The sequence below is a fragment of the Rhipicephalus sanguineus genome, chromosome 5 (genome assembly GCF_013339695.2).
Source record: "Rhipicephalus sanguineus isolate Rsan-2018 chromosome 5, BIME_Rsan_1.4, whole genome shotgun sequence".
NCBI lineage: Eukaryota > Metazoa > Arthropoda > Arachnida > Ixodida > Ixodidae > Rhipicephalus > Rhipicephalus sanguineus.
Genome location: NC_051180.1, coordinates 108,745,902 through 108,755,667, shown reverse-complemented (window position 1 = coordinate 108,755,667; position 9,766 = coordinate 108,745,902). Strand labels below are relative to the sequence as shown.

General features: G+C 51.3%; 2 protein-coding genes across 7 annotated transcripts in view; both read left to right on the top strand.

Annotated features, from left to right (window-relative positions):
- The window catches only part of LOC119394107 (neogenin), a 577,826-nt gene that overhangs the window by 34,491 nt on the left and 533,569 nt on the right, over positions 1-9,766 (top strand). The gene's annotated exons all lie outside the window — the stretch shown is intronic.
- Positions 3,474-5,214, top strand: LOC119394108 (E3 SUMO-protein ligase PIAS1). The gene has a single exon (XM_037661355.2). The coding sequence runs from the start codon at positions 3,626-3,628 to the stop codon at positions 4,898-4,900; it is 1,275 nt and encodes a 424-aa protein (XP_037517283.1). The 5' UTR covers positions 3,474-3,625; the 3' UTR covers positions 4,901-5,214.

Sequence of the window (9,766 nt, the reverse complement as noted above, 5' to 3'; positions counted from 1 at the left end):
GAAGGCCTGGGTTCGATTCCCATTCGAACCGAATTATTTATTTGCACCTATTTCAAGTTTTCGCTCATTTAAGACGCTGCTTTTTGGCCCACGAGCAAGGACGCCGACACCGGAAATGCTGCGAAACGAGCTCTTTAACGCTAACGCGTTAAAACTGGAATCTTTCGGAAGAACTCGCGCATGTTCTAGTTCGCTTAATATCTGGGTTGTCTGCTTCCACATTTTATATGCCCATTCGCAGTAATCAGCAGATCGTGAGTAGAATTTAAGATAGGAAAAGTGCAAGCAAACAGTGTGCTCGAACAGTGAAAAATAGCGTCTCTCATTACCATATCGTGGTTTTGGTACGTAAAACACCAGCAGTTATTATTAACAGTCAAAATCTCTACACATCTATTTGCGCCGTATGACTACGCCGCTCGGAAATTTCCAAGAGAGTGAGTGGGTGAATAAGTTTTATTGTGGAGCCCAAGCTGTTGATGCCCGGATAGGCGGCAGACTGGCACACGTTACAGAAAATAAGTAACCGATTACAATTACAGTTACTTGCTTTAAAATCTAATTCGTTACAGTGGCAAATTGCAGCCCCATAAAGGTAACTCAGCAGTTACAGAAGTGTAATCGATTATTTTTGCGTTACTTTCCTTCAAAATTTTATTGCCGTAACGCAAAAACACGAGTTTACTCAAACTTCAACGAGTTACTGTGGCTTGCAATGTAGAGAGGAGGCTGGATGCTCGCGTGAAGGCTGGGAGGCTTACTGTGGCTTCTGTGGTGGTGTTAGACGTCAACTTTCAGCAGGATTTGTTTTTTCAAAGTGGTCGTCGCCGATTCTTCGACCTTCCTTCGTTTTGAGGTCAGCTGCTACACTACACTATCTCAGTTCATGCGCTGGAGGGAAGGACAATATTATAACGTAGGAACGCCGTGCTCAACAGCGTGTGGTTGCGCAGTGCATCGATGCTGTTGTGTCAATGTCCTCCATGAAGCTCCACGCTTCGCTGTAGCTGGCGCTCGGGTAATGCCTGTCAGGTAAGGCCAATGAAAAGGTGAAAAAATAGGCTCTGCAGGGACCCCCCGTCTGATAGGACGGGGGTCCCTAGGCAGAGCGTTGGCATATTTTTATGGATGATAACTGCCGTAGAAGAATGGTTACAAGTTGATTTTCCAGTAAAAAAAAATAATAGGTTAAAAGAAGTAATTGGTTGTCGATAATCAGTTACCAGAAAATGTAATTGAATTATCCAAAACGTTAGAGTTTCCAAAAAGTGGTCGATTATATTACAAAAAATACCAGAAAATGTAGTAGATTACAGGTAATCGATTACTTGTAATGCGCTATACGTGCAACTCTGGTAGGCGGTCACATTATTCCAGGCTTCCGTGGGCTTTAACAACTATAGCCCTGTTCATAATGGGACACCAGATTCGCCGCGTCGGTCTTGTGGTTATGGTGCTCGACTGCCGACTCCGAAGTCGCGGGATCGAATCCCAGCCGCGGCCGCCGCATTTCGATGGAGGTGAAATGTTACGGGCCCGTGTGCTTAGATTTAGGGGCACGTTAAACAACTCCAAGTGGTTGAAATTTCTGGAGCCCTCCACTCCTGCGTCTCACAATCACATCCTGGTTTTAGGACGTAAAACCCCATCAATTGTTATTATTTATCTGGGACCTCGGTCTTGTCGGATGGGCCTCCCACGCTGGTCTTCTGTTAGTTATTAAAGGGACAGGGAAGGCAAATAACATTTCATGTCAGAGTGAAAAGTTCAGTGCTTGAAGACCTCATAAGCGTCAGTACTATGCACAGCAGCGCTTTAGTAACCGATAAATTAAGGTAAATGCAGGACTCGATGACGTAATATAGGCCTTGAATACAATTAATCAGCAGTACTCGAAGCAGCCATGATGAAAAGGAGAAACGTAATTTGAGTACATTACAAGACGGAATAAAAAACAACTTGTAAATTTCAGTTTAGTTTTCGGCGGGCTGTGCTCCGTCGCAGCTGTGTCTGTTCGCACGGCACATGCTACGTCACAAGCCCGTTCTCTGTGGCGGGCGGTTTGAATTGCGTTCACTCCTGACGGTATGCGGACCACCGAAACGTGGTTTTCCTTGGAACGAAGCCAGCGCTACGAGGTTTCTGGAACCCCATTTGAACAATCCACGTCGACCTAATGTTTACCTTTAGTGCCCCTTTAAATAAGCATTGATTTCGCGCTCGATGTTTCCCAGCGTAAGGAGCATGGACGACATAAAAAGGACACACACAGCGTCGTTCGGCGCCGTGTTTGTGAACTACACACAAACATAGCATCGTTTATATGTCGTCCGTGTTCCTTGCGCTGGGAGACGTCGAATTATGCTGGCCAACGCTCAGCCGTTGTTGTTGCATTCGCGGACTAAATGGCAGAGAGTGTTTTACGTAATGCAGAAACACACGCGATCATAAATATTCTGAAAAAAAAAAAGTGCAATATTGACAGACTGGTGTCTTTGCACTCGAACGAAGAAAGGACGCATCCTGGCAGAGCTGTACGTGGCAACAAAAGAAAAGAAGAATACGGAGAGGGAATCGGCGCATAACTGACGACTCGGCACGCAAACGCGCACGTGAAAACCGAGATCACCCGCGCTTGTACAAACGGCGAAATGTCGGGATACGTATAATCGCGAAATTTCGCCACTGCTCGGTCCTGAGATTTCTCAGCAGTCTTGTTAGCACGACAGAAGGCATACATAAAAACGAGGGGCTCGCCTTTTAATGAAGTGCGAATAACTCAAGGAAAAGCATGCAGACGTCGTGCACGCCCTCTAGAGAGGCAGCCACGCTGAGTGTGACGCAGAGGACTATTTCTAACTCAGTCTTGTAGAGAGGCATCACACGGGCGATACTACTTCCATCGTATAGCCTGAGTCGCTCTGGGAGGTTAAACTCCAAAAACCAACCTGCTTTAATAATAATTTCTAGGGTTATACGTGCCAAAACAGCGGTATGATGATGAGGCGCGCGGTAGTGGAGGGCTCTGGAAGTTTCGACCATTTGGTGTTCTTCAACGTTCACTGACATCGCACAGTACACGGGTCTCGAGCATTTCGCCTTTATCGAAACGCGACCGTCGCAGCCGGGATGGAAGCCGCGTCCTTCGGGTCAGCAGCACCGCAACCACTGTTATAACAGCGCGGCGGCGAAACAACCCACTTTGATCGTATAGTTTCCTACGAGAACTGCACACTGTATGGCTTTGACGCCTTGTATACGCTAAACGTGCACGCGAATGAACTTCGTGTAAATTGTCTTCGAATAGAAAGCTTCTTTTTACAGTACACGGATTCTGTTGTCGCAGGTTAATCCCATCGTTGCTTTCACCGCGCTATCAGTTGCCATCTCAGACAGAAACAAATGCGCAGCGAAAAGACCGCGGGAAACGCAGCAATGTGATAACTCTAAAGCGCGTCATTCTCGGCGAAGCTGGCGAGCGGCGCTGCATATACGTAGACGCGCCGAGCGTCTGGCCACAGCATCGTCAGTCTCGCGTAGTCGATTGCGCAGATCCCTTGCAAAGACGACGACTCTGCGTCCCTAGCCGCCCACGTCTCAAGCTTCGAGGACAGCTGCGTTCGCGATGACTTCGCGGGGCTCATCGAAGACGTCTCGTAAGCGGTCGCGTTCGGCGTATCCGCACGTATACTTCAAGAGGCAACCGTTCTACGATGTCATGGCCACACTGATCCCGGCGACGCGCCTTAGGAGCGACGGACACTCGCGGGGCCACAAGTGTTTTCGCTTCCATTTCTTGCCGCATCACGTGAACGAAATCTTCACGTCGCTGTCGCGTAACACAGTGACGGCCGGTACGGAGTTCGGGGTGCAGGTGCACCTCCGCTTATGCTTGGACGACAGGAACGGCGAACAGGAGGACAGCTACCCGGCCGGTTTGACCGTGAAGGTGAACGATCAGGCCTGCGAACTGCCGGCGTCGATTCCTGTGCAGGCGCCCGGCGGTGCGACCGTACGCGGAAACCAGCCCGTCAACATCGTGTCCTTCTGCTTTCTGCATCCCGACATGAAGAACAAGCTTTCGCTGAACTGGCAGCGCGAACGGGACCGTGAGTACGTCGTCGGGGTGTTCCTGGTGCGGAGGAAATCGGCGGCCACGATGCTTCGGGAACTGCAGGAGAGAGATGCTCCGAGCGCGGTCACGACCAGAGAGCTTATCAAGAAGAAAGTGCAGGAGCGAGCAAGCGGTGGCGACGACATCGCGGTGACCAGCTTTCACGTTTCTCTCACTTGCCCGCTGAGCAAGAAGCGGATGAGCGTTCCGTGCCGCGCGCATGTGTGCAAGCACGTTCAGTGCTTCGACGCTCCGAGCTACCTGCAGGTCAACGAGACGCGGCCCACGTGGATGTGTCCCGTGTGTGGTCGGCGGGCCACGTTCTTCTCGCTGTTCGTGGACAAGCTTTTTAAACAGATTGTCGAGAAAGCGCCTGCCGACTGCGACAGCGTCGTTTTCCGCAGGGACGGCTCCTGGACCCCGTCGGCGTCGCCCAAAGTTGACGTCCCAGCTGGCAAAGCCTCGACGTCATCTGCTAGGAGCTCGAAGGGGCCTTCGTCGTCCTCGTCCAACGAGTATGACGGGCGGCCCAGCAAGCGGCCTAAGACGAAGTTTGTTGACCTCACCGTGGATGTCATTGACCTTACCGGACACGGCGGGGACGAGGCGATGGGCCCCGGAGCTGGCGTTGGTCTTCGACCGGAGCCCGCAAGTACTAGGCATGACCCCTTTGCGAGTATTGACCCATCCGCTCCTCTAGTCGTCTCCGGTGACGTGTCACCGGAGCCGGTATGTGTCGAAGTCGTGAACACGGGTGGATTTGACATTCGTAAAATCATTTTCTGAACGGCACCGGCCGCCCCGATGGCGTTGTTTCCAGCGCTTCCGCGGACTTCAGCGTGCCTCCTTCTAATCGCGTGCGGCTGCAACAGGCGCCTTTTCAATTGTGTGAAAGTACCCATCGACGTCGATTTGTTATATAAATGGCGTTTTTGTCGCACCGAAAGGTTCCAAGGTGCGGTACATTTTCCCCTATTGTTACGATCATTAGGAATGACCACGTTCTCGTCGATAAAACTGGTCGAAATCAGATAGCAAGCTGATTATGTATCACCTTCTTCCGTTGTCTCCTGCAGCAAGTGACAGTCTATTCGTGCCTCCCCCTCCCGCCCACCCTCTCTCCCACGCTTTTCCCTTTAACTTTTGTGTTAAAGCGCTGCAACTGACATTTTCGTTTGCATACAGGCGGTGTGTGCCGAAATCCACGCTTCTGTATCGTGAATTGTCGAAGGATAAACGACCATTTTTTGCTGCCTCTTCCGAGTCATTGATGTCAAACCCTATTCAGGAAATAACGAGCCGCAATGCGCTGGCCGCTTGTGTGTCGTGTTTTAAAGATACTTGAATACGGATAGCGCTTGCCGCACGAACCGATTCGCGGCTTATCTATGGGGACATGCGTACTGAAGTCGGCAGTGTCCGGGTGCTGTGTCGAGCACACTGCAATCCGTTTCTATGCCGAGACCATGCCGATCGAGGTCGCGTATTGCAATCTATTTATGCCGCACCACGTGTGCGCATTGCTTGTTCTATCGATACTGCATGTCGTGCTCGGGATTCTCTTCCGCAGTCCGCCAAAGCGCAGAAATTCGCGCTTATCTCGAAGCAAATTCAGAAGATGCATCGTGCCTTGCTTAAGGAGTCTGTAGGAAGGCGAATTAAAGTACTTGAAACGCAGTTCTACAACCTATACCGGTCTTTATAATTCATTGGCATTTGTAGATTACAAACTGTTCCCCTTTAAAATGCGTTGTTGGCCTGCATGGATATTTCTGAGGAAAACGGCGCGTCAGAAGACAAGGGTGCACTCGTTCTTGTTGCCTCTTTTCTTGTCCTTGTCTTTCGGTGCGCCGCTTTCCCAGGAAATAGTTTGCCTTTTATGAACTTTTTTCAGCCTTGTGGGTTTCCGCAAACTGATGTGCTGTATCCAGAAAACTAATGTGCCTGATAACTGATGTGCTGTATCCAGAAAACTAATGTGCCTGATTAATACGTTCAATAGGAACACGATCACGCAGTGTCGCCAGGGGGAGGGGGGTTCAAACCCTCGCCCCCCCCCCTCCCGAAATTGTTTCATTCTGTATGTGTATGACGCGTACATTTACGCGCGCACATATAATAATATCTGGGGTTTTACGCCCCCAAACCACTGTATGATTATGAGGGACGCCGTAGTGGAGGGCTCCGGAAATGTAGATCATCTGGTGTTCTTTAACGTGCACTGACATCGCACACGGGCACGGCCGCTGCATAGTGTTTTTATGTAGCGGCAGGGATCGAACCCGCGAACATCGGGTCAGCAGCCGAGCTCCGTGACCGCTACACCACCGCGCAGGACACGCGCGCACATCTATAATGTGTAGTTTTCATAAAAGTGCGATTAGCTGCCGAGAGTGAGCGCACCCTTTCGTCTCTCGTGCTACTTCATCTACATGAACCGCTACCCCGCTAGCAGCCCTGCGAGACGGAGCGGCTTCCTGTGCGCTGCCGTGAAGGTGATACGAGATGCAGGACGCTGTAATTGGGGAGGGGACATCGTCGGCACAGGCTGGCTACCGTCGCTGTCGCCGCTGCTCTCTGTGTGCGACCTTTCACGCAGGGGAGGCGGCAACGGTTCCTGCATGCCCGGCTGCAGCAGAGCGGGCGGCAGGTCCACAAGCCAGCCACCGGCCAGCGGGCTGTCATAGATTGATCAAAATCGTCTAAATAGACAAGAGGAGAAGCACAAAGATGCGAGACATGGGGAGAGAAGGAAAGAGAGACGAAAAAAAAAAAAAAAGGAAAGGCCGCCTTTCGAGGTTCAGGCCGCTCAGGAGTCAGGACCAGACGGAAGGAGGGTGGGCCAGCGGTACTCGAGGATACGAGTCCGGCTGGCTGAAAAGTGGCGGCGCCGTCTCCTATTACAGAGGGGGGTGATGGGAAGGCGGTTCGTTGTGGAAGGAAAGATGGCGGTCCTGTCTAAAAAAGACGGGAGCGTGGTGTTGCAGTTCGCCGGTGCGGACGGCTGGCAGCGTCTATCACCTGCTCCTCCCTCTCTCCCCCTCTAGTTGGGCGTTTTCCCGTTCGTTATCTTTTTCACCCTCTCCCGTATACCACGACCGACTTGTCTTTTCCGTGCAACAATGATAGACAGGCTAGACAGCGTTTATAGCATCCGCGACAATTCTGAGGCTGCGCTGTGGATGATTCGGAGCTACGAAGGAACGGCACTGCCGTTGAAAGCAGCGGACTGTGGACGTGGCCCGCAGCCATCCTTCTCTCGAAGAACCATACTCGGAAAAAGAAAATGCGCTTCTCTTGCTTTGCGGCCACAGGAAGCGACGGGGCTTCTTTTTTGTCCGCTTGCACGGCCTCTGCGCTTGCTCGAGTTTACTGCCCTCAGGGGACACGCTGGTCGCGACGGGCATGGAGAACGGCTGGACTAGCTGAACAGACCCGAGGAAGCCAGGCCTCGCGGGTTCATCTGTTCTGCACGAAGCGGCCTTTTTCTGCACGGCCCGTTCTTTTATCTGCAGTGTGCGGCTGTTCACGTTGTTTATGACGTGCTTGTGAGGATGCTTTTGTATAGTGCTGGCCGGCAGCACGGAATTCGTGCTGCCCGGGGTGTGGATTACCCGGGGTGTGGATAATTAAGATTGTTGTGATGAATAACTATAAATTCCTTATTTTTTATATTTTCGTTTTTTCGTGCAGAAGCCACGATATGATTATGAGGCACGCTGTAGTGGAGGGCTTCGCAAAATTTCGACCATCTAGTTTTCTTTACTGATATCGCATACTACACGGACCTCGAGCATTTCGCCTTCGTCGAAATGCGAACGCCGCGGCCGGGATCGAACCCGCGACTTGCAGGACATAAGGCAAGTGCATATGCCATCCACATAGGCGTGCGTAGGGTTCTCCATTAGGGGGAGGGGGGATGAAGTGGGCAAAGTTTAACAGCCCTTCCCCTCCGTTGTGCGTACGTCAATGGCCGTCCGCATGGCTTCGTTTCACTTCCTGTAAAGTTTAAACACACACACACACACACACACACACACACACACACACACACACACACACACACACACACACACACACACACACACACACCACACACACACACACACACACACACCACACACACACACACACACACACACACACACACACACACACACACACACACACACACACACACACACACACACACACACACACACACACACACACACCACACACACCACACACACACACACACACACACACACACACACACACACACACACACACACACACACACACACACACACACACACACACACACACACACACACACACACACACACACACACACACACACACACACACACACACACACACACACACACACACACACACACACACACACACACACACACACACACACACACACACACACACACACACACACACAAAGGCGCGCGCGCGCACGCGCACGCACGCACGCGCACTAGAAAGCCACCGTAGCCTCATTGAAAGAAGGCTGTTCTGCTTGCTGTATATTTCTCCCCTAATCCTTCCTTACTGACAGTCCTCCGTTTTTGGTTTGTTCCGGTGTATCGTTTTCTTCTCGGTTTGGCCTCGCTGTTGGTCTGGGGCGTTCTATCTCTCGAGAAGAGAGACGATGCCGATGGGAAGAAAGCAAGCACGGAGGGAGGAGTCGACTTCTTGCGGTCGACCTTGAGGCTCCGATCCATTCGTCAACGTCGCGTTCAGTGAGCCACCGCTGTTCCGCTAAGGGACTTCGCTCCCCGCGGGTTTTGCTCTTTCTCGGTCTCGTGCGTTTTCCCCCGAGTTGCCACGGTCGCTGTGGAAGCAGAAGTGCCGGGCAAGCATAACAGAAGGATTGGACCCGCAAAGCCATCTCAAGCTTGCGCTCATTCTCGTACCCATGGTCTTCCTCGGTATGCTCTCTTTCTGCCGAGATCGAGCCTCAGAAACTGCTGCGGTTGTCCCTTTCGAGGAACACCGGATTTGTTAGTCATCCAAAACCTTCATCCTTCTGTGTAGACTGTTGTCATCTTACCTTCGCTGCGAGAGTTGAGTTGGTGTTAAGCGTATAATCCATTATCAGCTTTATTTGTGTTCACTAAAAACGTGCGTTGTATGCCTGCGAGTCTGCGCCGTAGTTCTTGAGGTGAAGAGATTGCGGACAAGATACATTAGCGCAAAAACAAAACATACAATAACACAGGAAAGGAGGCTTCTTTTGAGCTAACTTATCTTTTTTGTTATCCAAAGAGCATATGAAAAAGTTAGACGGCCAGATGGTATTAGCCTGTCTATGCTGCCATCGTGGCAATCCGTATACCCTCGGTTCTATTTATTCCCTTTAGTCACGTCTCTTCTTACGAGACAGAGAGAGAGAGAGAATTACCTTATTCGAAAATGGGAAAAGGATGAAAAAAGGCCGGGAATCGGAAGCTTGGTGGGTGGTGACCTTCGTCCAGGGCTCCACAGGCCTTAGCCACCCGCCGGACTCGGTCTCGGAGCGCAAAATTCCGAGTCTCCCAGACGGGCCACCCGAGAAGCGACGACAGTGGCCGTTGCGCGACAGATCGTTCGGTTCTGCAAATCTAGAAACTGTCGCCCGGAGGTCGTATGACCGACTATCCAATAGCAAGAAGCCGG

What these genes read in the sequence shown, in the direction of transcription:
- LOC119394108 (XM_037661355.2), top strand. Translation starts at nt 3,626, where the DNA reads ATGACTTCGCGGGGCTCATCGAAGACGTCTCGTAAGCGGTCGCGTTCG.